This window comes from Mobula birostris, chromosome 17 (genome assembly GCF_030028105.1).
Source record: "Mobula birostris isolate sMobBir1 chromosome 17, sMobBir1.hap1, whole genome shotgun sequence".
Classification (NCBI taxonomy): Eukaryota; Metazoa; Chordata; class Chondrichthyes; order Myliobatiformes; family Myliobatidae; genus Mobula; species Mobula birostris.
The window spans coordinates 66,782,938-66,804,743 of record NC_092386.1 but is presented as its reverse complement, the minus strand read 5'-3'; the positions used below and the strand labels follow the sequence as shown (position 1 = coordinate 66,804,743).

At 43.2% G+C, this 21,806-nt stretch overlaps 1 protein-coding gene across 1 annotated transcript in view; it reads right to left on the bottom strand.

The window, feature by feature from the left end:
• The window catches only part of LOC140211455 (FERM and PDZ domain-containing protein 1-like), a 122,812-nt gene that overhangs the window by 71,560 nt on the left and 29,446 nt on the right, over positions 1-21,806 (bottom strand). The window contains exons 4-5 of the mRNA XM_072281156.1: positions 9,175-9,277; positions 3,893-3,938 (exon numbers count right to left, since the gene is read on the bottom strand). Of these exons, the coding sequence (XP_072137257.1) occupies positions 3,893-3,938; positions 9,175-9,277 (149 nt within the window). The remainder of the gene's footprint in view (positions 1-3,892; positions 3,939-9,174; positions 9,278-21,806) is intronic.

The window sequence follows — 21,806 nt, the reverse complement described above, 5'->3', positions numbered from 1 at the left end:
GGCTGGAAGTGTTCTCCGAAGTCAAGTCCACACCCAACGGGGAAGAAGGATATGGGGTTTGGGTGGTTCAGTTATCTCAGTTAATGGATGAGTGGCAGTGCTCAAATAATATAAAACACAGAGACTGCTGGAGACTTTAAAGGCTCCGGTATGACATAATGAGGTTTCTAAAGCAGAAAACCCATTAGCCATGTCAGCTAATTACCTGCAAGCTCTGGAAGATGCTTTTGGCATTGCTAAAATTGCAGCCGATCTTAAGATGAAGTTCAGGCACATATTCCAGGAGGAAGGAGATAAGCTGTCTGCCTACCTTTTCAGGTTGGAAAAACTGCTGCTCTGTTTGTGTCACAAAGGAGGTATTCAACGGTCTGGGAGAAATTGCTTGAGGGTGGAGCAAGTTGTGAAGGGTGCGCTGTCACATGATGTGATTGCTCTATTCGTTCGAATGACCCGCAAGATGCACCCTCCTCCATCTTTTACTGAGTTACTCAGAGAAGTTAGAGAGAAGGAAACTATGACTGAGAAGCAGGACATTTTCCAAAAGGCAAGTAACGTCTTCAGTGAGAGCCTCTGTTGCTAAAGTGACCCCTGATGCCATGGAGAAAGAGCTTTTGAGGAATGAGGTGATAAACCCTTTGAGCTGAGCTGGCTCAACGGATGCCTGCTAATGTTTCAGCTAAACATGACATGTCCATTGGGAAACACAGTCCACCTGTAGGACGCATGATGCAGAGGAATGTTGCTGAAAAGGGTCTTTTGACTTGGGTGTGGGCAACTGGCATTTTCCATTACAACTGTGCAGAAGATGGACATTTCAAATGAGACTGTGAGGGACAGGGAAATCTTTGAAAAGTAAGTCAGCAGTTAATCAAACAGAAGAAAAGAGGCAAAATTACGGAGGGACACAGAAAAGGGACAGGTTGGCATCTTGGAGAGAATACATTCCAATCTGTGTATCAAGGGAAATACTAAAGTGCAAAACACTATTCCCAAAGGTTTAGTGGACCAAGTTCTGATGTATCCATACGGATTTATGCTACAGCCATACTTGACACAGGTTGTCAAATTACTTTCCTTTATGGATCCTTTTACAAACTGCATTGACGCATTTACCATTGACATCACTCAGTGTCCTTGAGATTCGGGGGCTCAGTACAGATGAATACCCATACGATAGTTACTTGCCATTGAAACTAGAGTGTTTTTTGGCCGGCCGGTTGCGCAACGACATCAGCGCCGGACCCAGGAGCGGAGGTTTCGGGGTTCAAAACTAGTCAGGTCCACTCCCACGTACGCTTTCCATCCGTGCCGGGTTGAGTAAAGGCATGAAAAAGACATCATCACGGACACGCACAAACTCACGCACACTCAGGCACACACCAAAAAAAAAGAACCTAGAGTGTTTGAAACAGATGCTGGAGTAACTGAAACTATTGACACACCACTGTTGGTCTGCCCAACCCGGTTGAAAAGCATGGAGTTTCCATTCTTGTGGAAACAAATACTTCCATTGTGAGAAGGCTCGTGGGAGCATGCAAGGACAGAAATGGAGAGAACTTTTTGAAAGTCTTGTCCATTCACCCTGTGTTCAGAGCTGCTTTTGAGAAGGTGCAAATTCCTTCTAAGCAGCATGATGGGTAGTAATGAGGAACTGTGTGGTACACCCTGTCTAAACTTGTCCTGGAAGAGTCGCTAGAGTGACAGGAACCCAAATTCACTGGAATCCCCAACACCTCGGCCATCCAGGTGGATGCTCGGGTGGTCAGGAAGAAGAGTTGTGCTTACCTGCAGGAGTGCTAGTGAGACCTGAACTGCAGAAATCTTCAGCTGTCTATGCCAACAGGATTACAGTGATCACAAAGGGGAGATCTTACCCTCAGACGTGGAATGTCAATTGCCCATGTTTTTCCTTTGACAGTGGTGTCTAGTTTTCTGGGGAAAATGGAAGAGAAACTGTCTCCTGGATCAAGGAGGTTGACGTCAAAGTGATTCACCAATACCCAAGGAATGGAAAAGGAGATTAACTGAGAAGATGTTGGAACACAACGGTGTTTTTTCTACTGACGAGTTTGATGCTGGTTGCTCCAAGAATATTTGCCACACTATTAGGGCGACTGAGGACACGCCTTTCTGAGAGCGGTCTCGCCAGTTGGCAACAACTTAGATCAAAGATGTTCGGCAGCACCTGCCTAAACTGAAGGAAGCAAAGTTCAGTCACAGAAGAGGGGGACCTGAGCTGCCAGAAGGTATGAGTAGTAGACAGGGGGAGGCATCCTCTAGTGGACAGGAAAGGTCACAAGGAGTGCCTGAGGCTGAAGAAGGTGATGATGAGATAAAGTCTCAGAGAGTTGGAAGACCCCCAGATAGATTTCATATGATGCACTGGAGAAACAAAATGTTACATTCATCCCAATAGTGAGATATGTTACTTCCATTTACAAATGGATTGGGGTCCTGAAATCATGAAATTCATTTGAATACTGTGTTATTAATAATGGTTTAGTAAGTTCCAAAGTCATGAGGACATGGCCATTTTTGGAGGGAGGAGAGTGTAATGCCCTGGTTAAGATTTCCACTGTTATGCTGTGAGGTAACTTATATTAGCAGTTTTCTGTAAAAGCAGTGTGCTATGCCGGAAAGTGCGTCTTGCCTTCAGCTAAGATAAGGACACATGTTGTCCAACTTAGAAAGGTGAGTCAGCCAATCCGGATTGTGGGATGTGAGATAAGGTTCTAGAAAGCTGTGGGGAAGAGTTTTCTAAAGGACAGTGTCTGGTTTGGTGTCTTTTTGGTGGGAGCTGCAGAGCGGGACACTAGGGAAGATGCTGCAGAATGCCATTGGAAGGAGAGTCCCCATTGCAAGAAGTGCTTTGTGCATATGAATGGCTCCAAGAAGGAAAGGCCAAAACTTCTGAGAGAGAGAGCCAGTTTACTCGAGATGGTTCCGAGGGAGTTTGAAAACGTGACGGTGTTTTCAAGCAGACTGTGGGTCCAGAGTGTGAGTAAGAGGTACACCTCCGAATTCCCCAGTATGAGCTCCAATGGTTCTGTGCACATCGGACTGGATTAACTGCAATGGGGGTTCCTTTACTCGGAGCGTCCTGACGTTTCTGTTTGGTTGGATCATACCGAACCTAGACGTGTATTGTTTATGAAAGGAGGGCTTCTCACCGCTGAGTCATGTGGCTGTTAGCTAACGAGCTGAGTCTGTGTTCGCTCCCCGGTGAGAGGGTTACATTGGTATGTCTATGCTTCTCATCAACAGCAGTATGCTGCCCCTGGACGTTTGATATGACCATTTTAAACTGCTCTCATTTGCCGGTTGTTAGAACATAGAACACAGAAGATAGACCAGTACAGCATAGTGTGGGCTCTTTGGCCCACGGTGTTGTGCCAACCAATATAAACATACCCCACAATCAATCTAACCCTCATCACTTTCTGTTGAGCCATGGGGAACTGTGTCGAATGCTTTTTCTTTGCCTTTAAGTAGAGGTGCCCAGTCAACCCCAGTTAGATCCTATCTCGTACCCTCAAAGATGGCCCTGCTCTAGCTCAGGACTTCAATATTTGGACCTGTTCTATCTTTTTCCATAATTACTTTAACCATTATCGAATTGTGGTCATCTGACAATTGTAGTCACAATTTTGCCTGGATTACTTTGACTAAGTTACAAGAGGAATATCATTCCTTTAAAAAGTTTTTATGGAAAGAGGTGAGTAAAGAGTTTAGATGACATGATGCAAAACAAAAGGCAAAGTTTCGATGGGACATTTCCTGCTGCACCAGAGTAAAGCTAGAAACTTGCATTAGCACAAAGGAAGTGATTCGAGGAATACATCCTGACAATCATTAATCAACTGAAAAACTTTGGTAACAAGTCTCTACTTACTGAGTTATTTCGAAGTACGGTGACTGTAATTGAGTTACCACATTCCCTGCAACATATCAATGGAAAACCATTAAAACAAGATGACTAAATGCAGAAAATGGCACCAAGATAATACTGTGGAAATTAATGCACATGGCATGAAGTCACCCTTGTTGGGATGGCCCATCATATATGGAATTCATAGCAGCACGTGCAAAATGTATCTCACATAATATTCCTCATTTGCGCGTAATAATATACTTAACTCATAATCACAGCATCAGCAAAGTTTCTGATTCAGAGCGGCATCAATGGTCCCAGCATGGGAAACTGTACTTAATAAATTTAGAGACCCTACAAATTGTTTTTAACTTCATGAAATGTAAATTCTCAAACTGTCATTCAAAAGCTTTTGAAATTCTCTCCAAAATAATTAAATCCAATTGAATTCTCTACACAAGTGTCATATTCAGCTGTGAACCAAGTACTGGAAAGAGTGTGTTCTGGAATTCTAGTAAATGTACCTAGGGAGGTCCGGACTAGGTATTAACTGAAATCTCATCTGTGTACAAGGGGTGATTGATAAGTTTGTGGCCTAAGGTAGAAGGAGATGAGTAATTAACTTCAAACTTTCTGCATTTTCTCTCAAAGAGTTGAACTGCATGTGCATGTAACAAGAGCTGTATAACTCATCTCCTTCTACCTTAGGCCACGAACTTATCAATCACCCCTTCTGTGGAGACTTTCTGGAGGTCCAAGATCCATATGCTCCACGACTGCTGGACTAAGTGTGTAAATGTGGGAGGGGACTATGTTGAAAAATAAATGTGCTAGGTTTTCTAAAATTGACTCCTTCTGCCTTAGGCCACGAATTTATCAATCACCCCTTTTATGTGATGGAGAACTTAATGGCTTGTTGAATGGAAAAATTAAAAGGTTTATGTAGTGAGGAAGTGCAAAAGGGGATGTTAAATTTGCAATTAAATTTGTGCTGTCACGTACCCCATGATGGGAATAAAGAACTAGCAGAAATAGAATTCACTTTGGAGTCTGGTATTGCTATTGACTAATAACATTTATTAGTAACTACGCAATACAGTAATATAAACGTAGATAAATCAAACAGGTTAGCAATGATTATATATATAAGTGAGTATATCAGTAAGTGTGGAAATACATATGATAAACCAAGCTTCTTCAAGTCTAGGGCTAAAAAGATACAGTCTTACAATGATGAGTAAAGTTCAGTTCAGTTCAGTTCAGTTCGTGGTATTGAGTTAAGTAGTGATGGAGAGAGAGAAAGAGAGGGAGAAGTTTGAGTCTTCAGGTGAGCTGATGCTGTTGATCTTCTCGTTGTCTTCTGAAATCCTTTAAAAGTCACCGACTGTGACCACAAAAAAGGGGACCGGTTTCCTGTGGTGGAGCTATCACCCAGGCAAGGGTGGACACATGGACAACTCCCAACCAGTCAACCCCTTTTCTTTTCACTGCAAGAGCGACTGATCGATCTGCCTGACCGATCCTCCAAAAACCCACTTTTTCTGCGGACACAACAAAGCTCATTCGGTGTCCCAAAGCATGTGTCTGAGATCTAAATCATCTGACCTTCTATTTTATCTTCCAGTGCTGAGCATCAACTGTCTCTCAAATAACTCCTCTTTCCTTTGTCTGTGTAAGAAATGCAAGCAGGCGATGTCCTTGAGAAGTATCAACATGCTGCCGAAAATCATAACATCAATTATCCATCAAATAACTGCCCTCGGTTACCATAGCAACTTACGAGCTGCTCAGTGCCATCTCTCTCTTCAACTTAGCAGAAATCCAAAAGGTACTTCCAGTGCCTTAAAGTGACAGTCCAATAGTTAGTCTTCATCTCTCTCTCTCTCTCTTTAAAACAAGATATCGATGTTAAATAACTCTCTCTTTTCAAAAGCACAGTTCACAAGGGTAATCGAGCACAGTTCATAGGGGTAATTCAGGATCCCGTCACAGTATGCAATGAACTTAAGAAATAGAAGCAGGTTTACAACACGAGGTCATTAGAACTCTTTCATTATCTGCAGCTGAGCCTCCTTTGCCACCTAAAGCTAACCGCCCTCTGGATGAAGAAATACTTCTTCCATGCCTTACCACTTATTCCGAGATTGTCACTCCTAGTTCTAGAGAATGCAGACAAGGGAACTATCAGTCCTGAACCTATTCTGTCGATCCTTGTATGAAGTTTGTATGTTTCAATAATGCCCATGAACATGCATATGGAAGTACCAGCATCTCTGTATTACCTTGGGGGGAGGAGCTGCATGCTTAGACAACTATCTGTACCACAATTTTCCATGACAAAAAACCACACATCGTTAGGAATTTCATTGCATTCTGGTGTATATGACAATAAACAAATCTGGAAATACTCAGCAGGTGATGCTGCATTTTTGGGAAAAGAAATGGGATTAATGTTTCTGGTCAGTGCTTCTTCATCAGAACTCTGAGCTGAAATATTGACGCTGTTTCTCTTCCCACAGATGAGGCTTAACTTGCTGAGTGCTTCCAGCATTTTTGGTTTATATTTTAGATTTTGAATATCTTCAGTTTACTTTTAATTTTCATTTACCTAGCAGGCAGTCAAGCATATCAAACTTACCAAGTTCTATGAATATTCTGAATGTCCCTGGCATTCATTAATAGTCAAAAGATGATACCAAATTAATGAAAGCTTTAATTTCTTTCAATCATAAAAGTTACAAATACAGGTCAGGAAGTAAAACAATTTAAAATACTTAATTAAACAAAAAAATTAAAATAGTGTGCATAAGTTACCTAGCACTCACATTTATTCCTCACAGTCTTTCTCCATTGAAAATAATGGACACACTATTCTAGCATGACACAGATTTCACAAGCAGCTTTCTCGATTAAAAACTACAGACTATATGTTTTCACTGGAGTTCACAGGCAGAGTCCACTGTCAAAGTGCAGTCAGCAAAATGGCAAGAGAATATCGCTAACAAGTTCAGGACTTCAGTGTTCAGTGGCAACTCAGCATTTCAGTAAAGAACTGGTAACATTTCCCGGAACTTTCTGGATTAATCTACAAACAGTATTTATACAATGTATATAATGACAGTTGAAGTGGCCTGGTATTGGGGGACTCAGATGGGTGCATAATAGAGAAATTAATTGTCAATACGCAGAGAATAAAACAGTGTATTAGGTATTTATGGAATGGTGTCCTGGATGCAAATATAGCTCACCAATGCTCAGAAAATTATATTAGAGGCTAAGTAGGTGTCCATAGCTATTTTTAGTTGTCAGGTTGTCTGGGTCTAGCTCCACGAACTCTGCCAAATTTGCTAGGTATTTCCAGCATTTTCTCTTGCAAAACCTTCCTTTCTAGTTAGGTATATTTCAGTTTTCAAGACTCAACAGTATGTTGAACATTTGAGATAAAGCAAAACTCCCAGCATTTTTATTCCAGATTTCCAGTATTCCTAACAAATTCCTTTGGTTTTTTGGTTTTCAGATTAACATTCTGCATTTGCACCTTTCCCAGGTTTAATGTATTTACACTATCATTCTTTTTGACTCTTAGTCCTCCCTCTTTCTAGCCTATCACAAACCTTCCTTATTGATTTCTCCTCTCTTCTTATGTTCTTACGTTCTTACATCCTTCCCTTATTTTTCTGCATCTTAAAACGTTTTTTTTATCAGCAACCATTCCCAGTGTGATGGCCTGAAGTTAATGCTTTTTCTGTCCCCACTAAAGTTTCCTAACTTGCTGAAACGTTCCCATATTTTATGTTGGTGTTTAAGTTATTGGATATTTGTCATGGTCCAGTCCATCGACCCTTGCTTCAGATCTTCCTGTCTACCCTGTTTCTGTTCTTGTTGAGCTCTAATTGAGGCAGCTGATGCTCGTTGGGGCTGGCTGCATAAATACCTTCAGAGACCAGGGCACGGCTGCTGGATGGTTCTTGTCCTTACTCCTCGTATCCCTTCCTCTGCCTTCTGTTTCCTCGCCTGAAGCCCTGTCTTGTCTTGCCGGTAAATCTCACCTCGCCCAAAGTTCTCATCTCGCCTTGTTTTGCTAGAAGCTTTGCCTTGTCTTGCTGGTAACTCTCGCCTTGTGTTGCCTTCAGTCTTGTCCTGGAGCCACCCTGTACCTAGCTCCCTTCCTGTCCCTTGTCTCCGCCCAGGTAAGACAGGCCGCCTTGCCGTTACCTGCGGTTGATTCTGTCCCTTCCTGTCCCTTGCCTCCATTGGGTAAGCCAGGCCATCTTGCCATTACCTGCAGTTGGTTCTGTCCCTTCCTGTCCCTTTCCTCTGTTGGGTGGTGATCCACGCCCTGCCCAGGAGTACCGCACCCTGCCCAGGAGGAGCCTCTAGCCTCCGGCCTCCAGCCAAGCCTCTAGCCTCCTGCCTCCTGCCAAGCCTCGCCTCAAGTCTCTTAGACTCCAGCCTCATCCTGCCTGCCAGCCAAGCCTCATCCTTGCCTAGTTCTGGGGTCTGAGCCAAAGGCAAGACCCAGGTACTGGGTCCTTGTCCAGTCTCTGGATCGGAGTCCAAGACCGGGCTCCTAGCTCTCTTGTCCAGTCCTGTTCTGGGTTCCCAATTTTCGTGTCCATGTCCTTGCCCTCAGCCTGTATCCTAGTCCTGTCCCTAGTACTTCAGTGTCTGTGTCTTGCACTTGGGTCCGTTCCCAGCCACCACCTTATGACAATATTATTCATTGATCTTCAGAGACAGGTTCAAATCTCACCACAGCAGCTGCAGTATTGAAATTACTGATATTGAAATTACTAAATTGTTACATTAGCCTATCTAGTTCACCAGTGCTTTTCAAGAAAGGAAGCATGCCATTCTTCTCTTGTCTAGCCTATATGTTTCTCCCCACCTATTGCAATGTGATGACTTTTACCCACCTCCTGCAAATGGTTTAGCAAGCCATTCCAGATTAGCTAGGGAACAGACCCCAAAGAGCAATACTGACATCCCATGAATGAATAAGTGAAGACATAGTCTTTACAATTCCCACATAATATCATTGAGCAGACAGATCCTTGTATTCCTTCACCAAAGTGGTTTCATTTATTAGCTCAGCACTAACAACGACAAAAACCTGTATGTATAAAGTAAAATATTCCAAAGTATTTAACAGAGATGATTCTCAAATGAAGTTTGACATCAATCCACTTAAGGAGCTAAAGATCATTTACATTTCTCATGCAGTCCTCTGGTGGATCTGCCAATGACTTATTTGCTGGCAGTTAAAAGTTACTACTTACTGAATGTTTAAAAATGTTAATTACCTGATAATATTATCTATATGTTCCTGGGAAATAGAATCTAGAGGTATATTGTTAATCCTTATAACCTGTTCTCCGGCGAACAGCTTTCCTTCTCCTGGTCCACCTAAGGAGCAAAGGAAATAATCAATTTGCTGGATGCAACATTGATGAAAGAAAAATACAAAGTAAGTGCTGGAAATGTACAGCAGGCAGGTCTAAACAGGAAGAGGGAATGAAATATCTCACTGGTCAACATTGTGTCACAGGTCGAGTTTGTGGAAAGTGCAAGAGGACCTTGTAAAGATCAGGGACTATAATTGACCAAACTATTCTGATCAGAAGGGAATAGGAAGAACAGTTATAAAGTGTCTAAAAGTAGCCTGTTAAACTTAGAAAAATGTTTCTGACTGGCCAACTACCCATTTCCAGCTGTTCCTATTTCATTACGTTAATTATTCCTGACTCTTTTTCCAATAATCAGTTATCTTAACAGTGCATTTGCACATTTCCAGTCAGTGATCTAGTCTTTGAAATACTACTCAGACTCCAATTTATAATGATGTAGAACTTTCTCCAGAATGCTCAAAAATATGTTACATTTGTCTTAATATGAAGTCAAAAAGGACTCGTGACTTTCCCAGGGTGTGTGCAGAGATGGCTCAGATTTAAATTATTTTCCTGGACTGAACTTCTTTTTTTATTTAGAACATAGAAGAGTACAGCACAGGAACAAGACCTTTGACCCAAAATGTTGTGCTGAACCAGCTGAAAAGTAAATCAGCACCCCTCCCCCCAAAATCTAATCCCTCCTATCTGCACAATTTTGATCTCTTTCCATCTTCCTCACTTTTGTGTGCCTATTTAAATGTCTCTTAAGATCCTCTAATCTATTTGCCTCTACCACCATACCAGGCAGTGCATTCCAGACATCCACCGCTCTCTGAGTAAAAAACTTACCTCTCACATCCCCTTTGAACCTATCCCCTCTCAACTTCAATGCATGCCCCTTGGGATTAGACACTTCTACCTTGGAAAACCATATACTCCCTGTCTACACCTCTCATAATCTTTTATAAACCTCTATCAGATCTCCCCCCAGCCTCCACCACTCCAGAGAAAAAAGCCCCTGTTTGTCCAGTCACATGCTCTCTAAACCAGGCAGTATCCTGGTAAACCTCTTCTGCACCCTCTCCAAAGCCTCAACATCCTTCCTATAGCGGGGCAACCAGAACTTTAAACAATACGCCAGATGTGACCTAACCAGAGTTTTATAAAGTTGCAACATAACCTCTTTACTTTTGAACTCAATACATTGATTAATAAAAGCAAACATTCCATAAACTTAACACCCTTTTGACCTGTGTAGCCACTTTCAAGGAATTATGAACTTGGACCCCAAGATCTCTCTGCTCAGCAACACTGCATGCATCTGAAACTAATCTATATCACGCTGTATTTTTTTGCCAGTCTTCTACACTATCCACAACTCCACCAATTTTGGTATCATTCGCGAACATACTAACCCACCGATCTACTTTTTCCATTGATGTCAATGTTTGTAAGACAGGATTAGCGCCATTTTTATAATGTACTGCTTGATTTTCCAACTCAGTGACCCTTTCAAAGTATATCCTTTGATCTGGCAGTCATTCACCGGAAGGAGATATGTAAGAACAGTCAAATAAAGTACAGGTAGTCCTTGGGTTACATTAGGATTCCATTCCTGAGTTGATTTCATTGTAAGTCAGAAATGTTGGTTTTCCATGATAAACCAACGGTATTGGTCCATGTTAACTTGTTATAATTATTTGGTAGGGTGGCAGGAAGATGGGGCAAGAGCAGACATGCGTGCAGTGGAGGAGATGCGGTTGAGGGTGGCATTGATAGTGGAGGAAGGGAAGCCCATTTCTTTGAAAAAGGACGACATCTTTGTTCTAGAATGAAAAGCCTCATCCTGAGAGCAGGTGTGGCAGAGACGAAGGAATTGAGAGAAGGGGGATGGTGTTTTTACAGGTAACAGGGTGGGATGAGGTGTAGTCCAAGTAACTGTGAAAGTCTGTAGGTTTGTAATAGACTTCAGTAGATATGCTGTCTCTACAGATAGAGACAGAGATCGAGAAATGGAAGGGAGGTGTCGCAAATGGATCTGGTGAATTTGAGGGCAGGGTGGAAGTTGGAGGCAAAGTGGATGAAGTCAACGAGTTCAGCATGGGTGCAGGAAGCAGCACCAACGCAGTCGTCGATGTAGCACAGGAAAAGCGTGGGATGGTCACCAGTGTAGGACTGGAACACAGACTGTTCCATGTAGCTGACAAACAGGCAGGCATAGCCAGACCAATGCGAGTGCCCATGGCTACTCCTTTTGTTTGAAAGCAGTGGGAGGAGCCAAAGGAGAAACTATTTAGAGTGAGGATAAGTTCCGCCAGGCGGAGATGAGTGGTGGTGCAGGTGAACTGGTTGGATCTGGTGTCCAGAAGGAAACGGACAGCTTTGGGGCCTTCCTGGTGGGGGATGGAGGTGTGTAAGGACTGGACATCCATAGTGAAAATAAGATGATGGGGGTCAGGGAACCTGAAATTGTTGAAAAGATCCAGAGAGTGTGAAGTGTCACGAATACAGGCAGGAAGGGGCTGCAGGGATCTCACTGAGAGATCTGCGGGTTTGATGGTGAGCTTAGGATTAGTGTGGAGAGCGGAGCATTTGGAAGAAGCGAGGTTGGAATAGGAGAGAGGAGTGTTAAAGTCTAGACGGTTAATGTCCCATTGGCAGTTGGCAATGAAAAGGTTCAGAACAGGCAGAAGACCAGGGCAGGGTGTCCAGGAAGAGAAGAAGGGTTGAAGATGGGAGAAGGGCTATTCAGTGCGAGATGGAGAGTCCTTGCCAAAGGAACAGGCTCGGAGACAGAGGTGGTGGAAGAAGAGAGCATCATGGCGGGTGCAGGACTCACTGGGTGCAGGAGGACAATGATGAGGCCCTGATTGAGGACAGAAAGTTCTGCCTCAGAGAGAGGAAGGTCAAAGGGAATGGTTGACAAAGATGAGGCCCTGATTGAGGACAGAACATTCTACCTCAGTGAGGGGAAGGTCGAAGGGAATAGTGAAAACCCGAAATGGATGAGAGCTGGTATCGGAGGGGAAAGAGGGTTGGTAGTGTCAGAGGGGAAGGGAGGTTTGGAGTGTTCAGGGATGGTGGGGTGAGAGGAAGATGGAGTCTCCAACGGCCCAGGAGCTGCCGGTGGGACATGAGAGAGACGGGATTGCAGATTTGTGGGTGTGAGGAAAGGGGAAACGGGGGTTCCCGCAGCCAAGCGTCAAGACCCTACCTGGAGGTCAAGGCCGGAGTTGGAGGTTGCGCAATCGGTACTCTGGAGGTGTCCGAGGTTGCTGGAACTTGCATTGATGGCAGTGGGGTCGGGGTTTTAAGTCTGCTCTGGATGGTTAGAGCTGTTGAGGTCCGTATCAAAGGTCACAGTCTGGAGACAACCAGGCCTGCTGGCGTTGCAGTCAGCCAGTTCAGTGGTCTGTTGGGGTCATTTATTGTGTGGTCTCTTGTATATCAGTGAGAACCGATGTAGATTGGGAGACCACTTCGCTGAGCACCTACACTCTGTCTGCCAGAAGAAGTGGGATCTCCCAGTGGCCACCCAGTTTAATTCCACTTCCCATTTCCATTCCAATATGTCCATCCATGGCCTCCTCCACTGCTGTGATGAGGCCACACTTAGGTTGGAGGAACAACCCCCTATATTCCGTCTGGGTAGCCTCTAACCTGATGGCATGAACATCGATTTCTCAAACTTCCAGTAATGCCCCCCCCAACCCGCCTCCTTCACCATTTCCTATCCCCTTTTCCGTCTCTCACCTCATCTCCTTTCCTGTCTATCATTTCCCTCTGGTGCTCCTCCTCCCCTTTTTCTTTCTTCCATGGTCCTCTGTCCTCCCCTATCAGACTCCCCCTTCTCCATTCCTGTAGCTCTTTTACCAATCAACCTCCCAGCTCTTTACTTCACCCCTCCCCCTCCAAGTTTCACCTGTAGCCCCCCTGGCAAGCCTCAGGGTCGCTCGGCTTGCTGTCGTCTAGGGAAATAGCCCTCGACCCCGCCAAACTGGGTAATTAGTTTGTGTGGATGCTGTGTGAAGTACCCCACCCCGCCCAAGTAACAGACAATACACCAGATACGATTAAATGATTTACAGTTTATAGATATTACTGGAACTATATAATTAATAGAGAATAAAATATAAAAGGAAAATAAAAGGTGTCACACTTATCAAAGTTCAATCTCTTCGTGCACAAACAGTTGGAGCTCAGGACCCTTCTTCTTCACCCTACGACCCCTCGGACCACCTCGACCGGCCGCCTGGGACCACCACCGGTGGTCGACCAGACGCTCCACACGAGTCCGTCTCTGTCTCCTCTCCTCGCTGAGCGCCCCCCTCAGGGTCCGACCCGGTTAGCGGACTCACAGCACCTGGTCCATCCTCTGTCTCTCTCTCCCGCCTTCTCCCCCAAAACCCCGCGCATACAATATCTTACGGATACACCAAAAGCATAACAACTATCGCAATTGGTTCATAACATCTTCTTATCAGTAACGTGATTCAAACAACTGCTAGCGGGAAGGACTTTCTCAGCAGTTAACATAACAAAGAAGCTCTTTCAATTGTAACATAACAAAGAAGCCATTTTAATTAGACTACGCAGTGACATAAAAAAACAGAAACCCCTTACACACCTATCACCTGGAGTTTCTCTCTCCCCTCCCCCAACCTTTTAAATCTACTCCTCAGCTTTTCTTCCCCAGTCCTGATGAAGGTTCTCGGCCAGAAACATCAACTGTACTTTTTTCCACAGATGCTGCCTGGCCTGCTGAGTTCCTCCAGCATTTGTTGTGTGTTGCTTGAATTTCCAGCATCTGCAGATTTTCTCTTGTTTGTAATTTGTTTAATGGAGTTAGCCGATGAGAATCAGACACAATAATAGAGTTATGTACAGGAAGCCATTAAGCCTCAAATATTACAGTTCCCAAAATGACAGAGTTATTGGCAGGGGAATATTCCAACTGGAAGTAGTTGACATGTGTCCTGAGACAGAAGCAGCAGTAAATCCCTGCCCAAATAGGCAAATAGCTACATTAGACATTCTGGGAGTGACAAAGGATCTGTCATTCTGTGGAATCCTCTGTACAGTAGCTCCTGATAGACTGAAAGCTCATTCAAAGCCAGAAAGAAAGAAACATTCACAGTTCTGTATTTTAAATGCTGTCCGAGAGCAGGTGGTCAATTTCACATATCTGGTGTTTCTCCAGAGGGGAAGGATCATATGGGTCTGCATTTGACCTAAATTTGTACTGCAGACTAGAAACTGGAGGACCAACTTGAAATTGGGCTTCGGACTTTAAGCATAAACATGACATGAAAGTTTCTGTGGCAGTCTACCCAGCACTGGCAAATGAATCCTTAGCACTTACTTCTCCCTCACCGGCCCTTGGTTCAGACCACTTGGGGACCTAGGCAGAAGGTGATAATGATCTGCAGAAATACTTTCCCTACTGCATGTTCAGCTGCATCCAAGAATCCTGTGGGAATGGAAGAACCTGTCGAAAGGCCTACAGCAGCTTTGGAACCGATCTTTGCATATTAAGCTGCATTGATTCCACTGTCCAGCATCTGCCAGGAAAACTTCAGAACAGCAAGCCCAGTATGCAGCTGCTTTGCCAATTATGGAACAGAAGAATAAGTGAAGGTCATGTCATCACTTAGGGCTGATCCAGTTTCACCTCGATTGAGCTTTTCTGTGATTATCCTTTCATATTTCTTTCTGGTCTTAACTTGTTTTTAATTCAACTCAGAACAATTCTCAACAAAATCTTTATTATGTGACTCAGAAGACTGACTGTTCTATAATTTTTGCAGTCAATCGTTCCAGGAATTTTTGGCAAAGTTATAAATACTGATTTCAAGAAATTGTCAGGCAATACACCAGACTCATATATAAACAGTTCAAAAAGAATATCTACGCCCAGATCTTCCAGGGCTTGTATCATTTCCACTGAAGTTTCATCAGGTCCAGTGGCTTTACCATGTTTCATGCTTTTCATTGCTTTAGTTATTTCTTCTTTGGTAGTAGGTGGACCAGAATTAGGGTGTTTAATATCTGGGGATTCCCCTCTATTATCTCCAAAAAGCTGCTTTATATACTGAATCTGCCTCTCACATACTTTATCTGGATCTGTTAATATGGATCTGTCTGCTGATCTTATGCATCCTGTAGAGGAGGTTTCCTTAATTCCAGTAATGGCCCTAATTTTCTTGTGCATTTCTTTGCTGTTGTTAATATGGCCTTCTACTTCATTGCATTTTTGATTCAGCCATTCTTCCTTTGCAATATTGCACAATTGTCTGGTCTGTCTGTCTAGCTCTCTGTATTGTACTTCATTATTCTTCACTAACCTCTTTGTTCCATCAGATCTAGAATTTCTTGGGTTATCCGCCCCTTGTTGGTGTGTTGGATTTCCTGTACTGGGATTATCTCCTCTGCTGATTGTTGTATAGCATATTCCAATCTATCTCAAATAGGTGTTGTTTCGTTTCCGTTGAGGTGTTCTTCTACAGCTGTTTTGGAATTGTTGCTTAAGTATGCTATCACTTTTAAATTCTCCCAACATATACTTCTTTCTCTTTTTTCCACATTTCAGTTTCTTTAATTTTGTTTTAAAGGTAGCTATTACTGGATGGTGATCTGAACCACAGTCTGCTCCTGGGTAGGCTTTAGAATTTGTGATATTATTTCTAAAGCATTCATTGATGGTAATGAAATCTATTTGATTCCTTGTTCTATCTCCAGGGCTAATCCAAGTACACAATCTACATGGATGGTTTTTATACCAAGTATTAATGATAATATAAGCAGTTGGACTAAAATTCAAAGAGGAGTTAGACAGGGATGAGTTGCCTCACTGGGATTATTTAATATCTATAGTGAGATGATTCTCTGAGAAATAGAAGACCTAGTTGGGATAAAAATTGGAGGTGTTAACATCAATAATATAAGATATGCAGACAATACCACCCTAACAGGTTAGCAAGTGCTGTAGAAGACCTACAAATCCTCCTAGAAAAAGTAGAACAAACAAGTGCAGATTTTGATCTAACCATCAACTGTAAAAAAAACCCAAATGTATGGTTATATCAAAACAGCAGGATATTCCTAACTGCCAATTGTACATTGCTAATCAAGAGATTGAACAAAAGACCAACTTTAATTACCTTGGTAACTTAATATCACAAGATGCTAGAAGTAAAGTAGAAATAAAAAGAAGAATTACTATTGCCAAAACCAACTTCCAAAAGAAAATGAAACCCATTTTTACCAACAGACACATTTCTATAACAACAAGGCTTAGGCTACTAAAATGTTACATCTGGTCAATCTTGCTGTATGCTTCCGAATCATGGACTATAACACCAGAACTCCAAAGAAACTTAGAAGCAACAGAAATGTGGTTTCTTAGAAGAATGCTGAAAATATCATATAGAGATAGGGTAACTAATGAGACAGTACTCCAACGTGCCCATACAAAGAGATCTTTAATGAGAACATTAAATGAGAGGAAACTTAATTTCCTGGGACATGTCATCAGAAAGGGTGAAATAGAATGCCTTACATTACAAGGCCGTATGCCTGGGAAATGCAGAAGAGGAAGGCAAAGAAGAAAATATATGGACACTGTGAAAGAACTGACAGATCTAAATCATTGACACTGCAAGGGATGGTTCAATGTGGAGAGCTATGATTGCCCAAGCGTGTAACGTACAAGGCATAAGAAGAAGATGATCTCTTTCATAGTCATAGTCATAGTCATACTTTATTGATCCCGGGGGAAATTAGTTTTCGTTACAGTTGCACCATAAAGAATTAAATAGTAATATGTAAATTATGCCAGGAAATAAGTCCAGGTCTAGCCTATTGGCTCAGGGTGTCTGACCCTCCAAGAGAGGAGTTGTAAAGTTTGATGGCCACAGGCAGGAATGACTTCCTATGACGCTCTGTGCTGCATCTCGGTGGAATGAGTCTCTGACTGACTGTACTCCTGTGCCCAACCAGTACATTATGTAGTGGATGAGAGACATTGTCCAAGATGGCATGCAACTTGGACAGCATCCTCCTTTCAGACACCACCGTCAGAGAGTCCAGTTCCATCCCCACAACATCACTGGCCTTACGAATGAGTTTGTTGATTCTGTTGGTGTCTGCTACCCTCAGCCTGCTGTCCCAGCACACAACAGCAAACATGATCGCACTGGCCACCACAGACTCGTAGAACATCGTCAGCATCGTCCGGCAGATGTTAAAGGACCTCAGTCTCCTCAGGGAATAGAGACGGCTCTGACCCTTCTTGTAGACAGCCTCAGTGTTCTTTGACCAGTCCAGTTTGTTGTTAATTCGTATCCCCAGGTATTTGTAATCCTCCACCATGTCCACACTGACCCCCTGGATGGAAACAGGGGTCACCGGTACCTTAGCTCTCCTCAGGTTTACCACCAGCTCCTTAGTCCTTTTCACATTAAGCTGCAGATAATTCTGCTCACACCATGTGACAAAGTTTCCTACCGTAGCCCTGTACTCAGCCTCATCTCCCTTGCTGATGCATCTAACAATGGCAGAGTCATCAGAAAACTTCTGAAGATGACAAGACTCTGTGCAGTAGTTGAAGTCCGAGGTGTAAATGATGAAGAGAAAGGGAGACAAGACAGTCCCCTGTGAAGCCCCAGTGCTGCTGATCACTCTGTCGGACACACAGTGTTGCAAGCACATGTACTGTGGTCTGCCAGTCAGGTAATCAAGAATCCATGATACCAGGGAAGCATCCACCTGCATCGCTGTCAGCTTCTCCCCCAGCAGAGCAGGGCGGATGGTGTTGAACGCACTGGAGAAGTCAAAAAACCCATGTCTTTTAATGCATTTCAATAATAAACATCCATTGGTTTCAGGTTTCTTTAAACAATTGACCAAGCATCAATTACTATTTGCAGGAGTGACTTCCAAATTTCCTTGCCTTGTATGCTTAACCTCAGTCCTGAAAAGCCTGATTAGATTTTATTGTTGATTCTGACCTCCAGTGTTGCCTGTAGTGAGAATGCACAACATTTTCCCTGTGCCTACAGTACCTATATATTCACCAACTCCCCAGAATTTTTCCTGTTTTATTGTTTTACAGCAATGAATCACAGTGGATTTAATTTGGCTTTTTTGACACTGATCAACAGAAAAAGAACTTTTATGTCAAAGTGAAAATAAATTTCTACAAATTGGTCTAAATTTATTACAATTATTAGACGCAAAATAATTGATCATATAATTACTCACCCCTTTAAGTCAGTATTTAGTAGATGCACCTTTGTTAGCGATTACAGCCTTGAGTCTGTGTGGATAGGTCTCTATCAGCTTTGCACATCTGGACACTGCAACTTTTCCCCATTCTTCTTTACAAAACTGCTCAAGCTCTGTCAGATTGCATGGGGATCGTGAGTGAACAGTTCTCAATTGGATTGAGGTCTGGACTCTGACTTGGCCACTCAAAGACATTAACTTTGTTGATTTTTAAGCCATTCCTGTGTAGCTTTGGCTTTATGCTTGGGGGTTATCGTCTTGCTGGAAAACAAACATTCTCCCAATTTGCGGCCTGCAAGAGTTCTCCTGCAGACTGCATCAGGTTTTCCTTCAGAATTTCCCTGTATTTTCCTGCATTTAATTTACCCTCTACCTTTACAAGCCTTCCAGGGCTTGCTGCAGTGAAGCATCCCCACAGCCACCACCATGCTTCCCAGTAGGGATGGTGTGTTTTTGATGATGTGCAGTGTTTGACTTACACCAAGCATAGTGTTTAGTCTGATGGCAAAAGCCTCAATTTTAGTTTCATCAAACCACAGAACCTTCTTCCAGCTGACTTCAGAGTCTCCCACATGCCTTCTGGCAAACTCTAGATGAGATTTCATGTGAGGTTTTTCTTCAAAAGTGGCTTTCTCTTTGCCACTCTCCATAAAGCTGGTACTGGTGAAGCACCCAGGCAACAGTTGTTGTATGCACAGTCTCTCCCATCTCAGCCACTGAAGCTTGTAACTCCTCCAGATTTGTCATAGGTCTCTTGGAGACCTCCAACACTAGTCCCCTTCTTGCCCGGTCACTCAGTTTTTAAGGACAGTTTGCTGTAGGTAGATTTACAGCTGCACCATATTCTTTCCATTTCTTGGTAATTGACTTAACTGTACTCCAAGGGATATTCAGTGGCTTGGAAATTTTCTTGTATCCATCTCTTGACTTGTGCTTTTCAAAAGACTTTTTGCAGAGTTGCTTAGAGTGTCCTTTTGTCTTCATGGTGTAGTTTTTGCCAGGATACTGACTCACCAGCAGTTGGACCTTCCAGATTTAGGTTTCTTCTTTTATGTTACTGCGAAGGCTAAGAAAATGGCTTCTTTGTAATGTTATAGTAAAAATGGCTTTTCTGTATTAATAACTGTGATGTAAGGAGTTCTCCCTCTCTGCTTGTTTGGGTTATATTATTGATAAGAGAGAGAATGAACCAATTGGGATGGATGTTATTCTTTCTTGTGTATCTGTAAGCTATTGTCTTTTTGTGGGCTTTGGGAGAGAAGGCGATGGGGGCAGAGAGAGGAGACGCGATGCTGTAAGCTGGGCGGTGGGACGAACCCCGAGCGGGAGTCCAAGGCCCAGAGTGTTCGGCGAGCAGAGGAGACGAAGACAGACTCATGTGGAGCGTCTAGTCAATCACCGTGGTTTGTCCCAGGCGGCGGGTCAAGGAGGTCGGAGGGGTTCGAATGGTAGAAAGAAAACTCCTTTACTTGAGCTCCAACTGTTGTGCAAGAAGTGGTTGAACTTTGATAAGTTTGGTGCCTTTTACTTTCCTTTTATGTTTTATCTCTATTAATTACATAGTTCCAGTAAGATCTATAAAGCAGACATCCCACCTCTCTCGGAGGATCCGGGAGTCTCCCGCATATTAATAGCAGTTCCCTGATGCCCGCAAATTATAAACAATATCCCGGAAATGAGAGGGAGAGGGAGAGGGAAAGTGGGACCAGGAGCGGGAGCGAGATCAAGAGCGGGATCAAGAGCGAGCATCCTGATGGTCTCTCTTTGTGATAAGTAGACCTATCAGTTTTCTCCATGGGCGGGCTTTACTGCCAACCTCTGTTTCTCCATCAGTTCAGTTTCGTGTCCTGCACCGCCATGGCAAAGTGTCTCAAGAAAAGAAAATATAAAACACACTTCACCCCAGACTACACTAAAGTGTACCCCTGCCTAATAGGGGTCAAAAATAATGACAGTGTTGCTCGCTGCACTGTTTGCAACAGGGACTTTTCTATTGCCCATGGTGGGTTAAGACTGTAAAAGACATGTTGAGGTGAGTTTAACAGGTGTCATTCATTCATTAGCATAGCTAACGTTATTTAAACTAGCTGGCTAGCTGCTAAGGAGGTACTCTATTGATCTCCTACGTGATGAGGCCAAACTCCCTGTAGACGTGCTTAAAGTTGTAATAGAATTAAAAACGATGAAAAACGAATTAAAGGCGGATGAGTTGAGGGCGTGGATTGACACGTGGAATTATGATGTTGTAGCAATTAGTGAAACTCGGCTACAGGAGGGGCAGGACTGGCAGCTTAATATTCCAGGGTTCCGATGTTTCAGATGTGATCGAGGCAGAGGAATGAAAGGTGGGGGAGTAGCATTGCTTGTTAGGGAAAATATTATAGCAGTGCTCAGGCAGGACAGGTTAGAGGGCTTGTCTACTGAGTCCTTATGGGTGGAGCTGAGAAACAGGAAAGGTATGGCCACATTAGTGAGATTGTATTACAGACCACCCAATAGTCAACGAGACTTGGAAGAGCAAATCTGCAGAGAGATAGCAGGCAACTGCAGGAAACATAAAGTTGTGGTGGTAGGGGATTTTAATTTTCCATACATTGATTGGGACTCCCATACTGTTAGGGGTCTAGATGGTTTAGAGTTTGTTAAATGTGTTCAGGAAAGTTTTCTAAATCAATATATAGAGGGACCAACTAGAGGGGATGCAATATCGGATCTCCTGTTAGGAAACGAATTAGGGCAAGTGACGGAAGTCTGTGTAGGGGAGCACTTTGGTTCCAGTGATCATAACACCATTAGTTTCAATTTGATCACGGACAAGGATAGATCTGGTCCTTGGGTTGAGGTTCTGAACTGGAAGAAGGCCAAATTTGAAGAAATGAGAAAGGATCTAAAAAGCATGGATTGGGACAGGTTGTTCTCTGGCAAAGATGTGATTGGTAGGTGGGAAACCTTCAAAGGGGAAATTTTGAGAGTGCAGAGTTTGTGTGTTCCTGTCAGGATTAAAGGCAAATTGAATAGGAATAAGGAACCTTGGTTCTCAAGGGATATTGCAACTCTGATAAAGAAGAAGAGGGAGTTGTATGAAATGTATAGGAAACAGGGGGTAAATCAGGTGCTTGAGGAGTATAAGAAGTGCAAGAAAATACTTAAGAAAGAAATCAGGAGGGCTAAAAGAAGACATGAGGTTGTCTTGGCAGTCAAAGTGAGGGATAATCCAAAGAGCTTTTACAAGTATATTAAGAGCAGAAGGATTGTAAGGG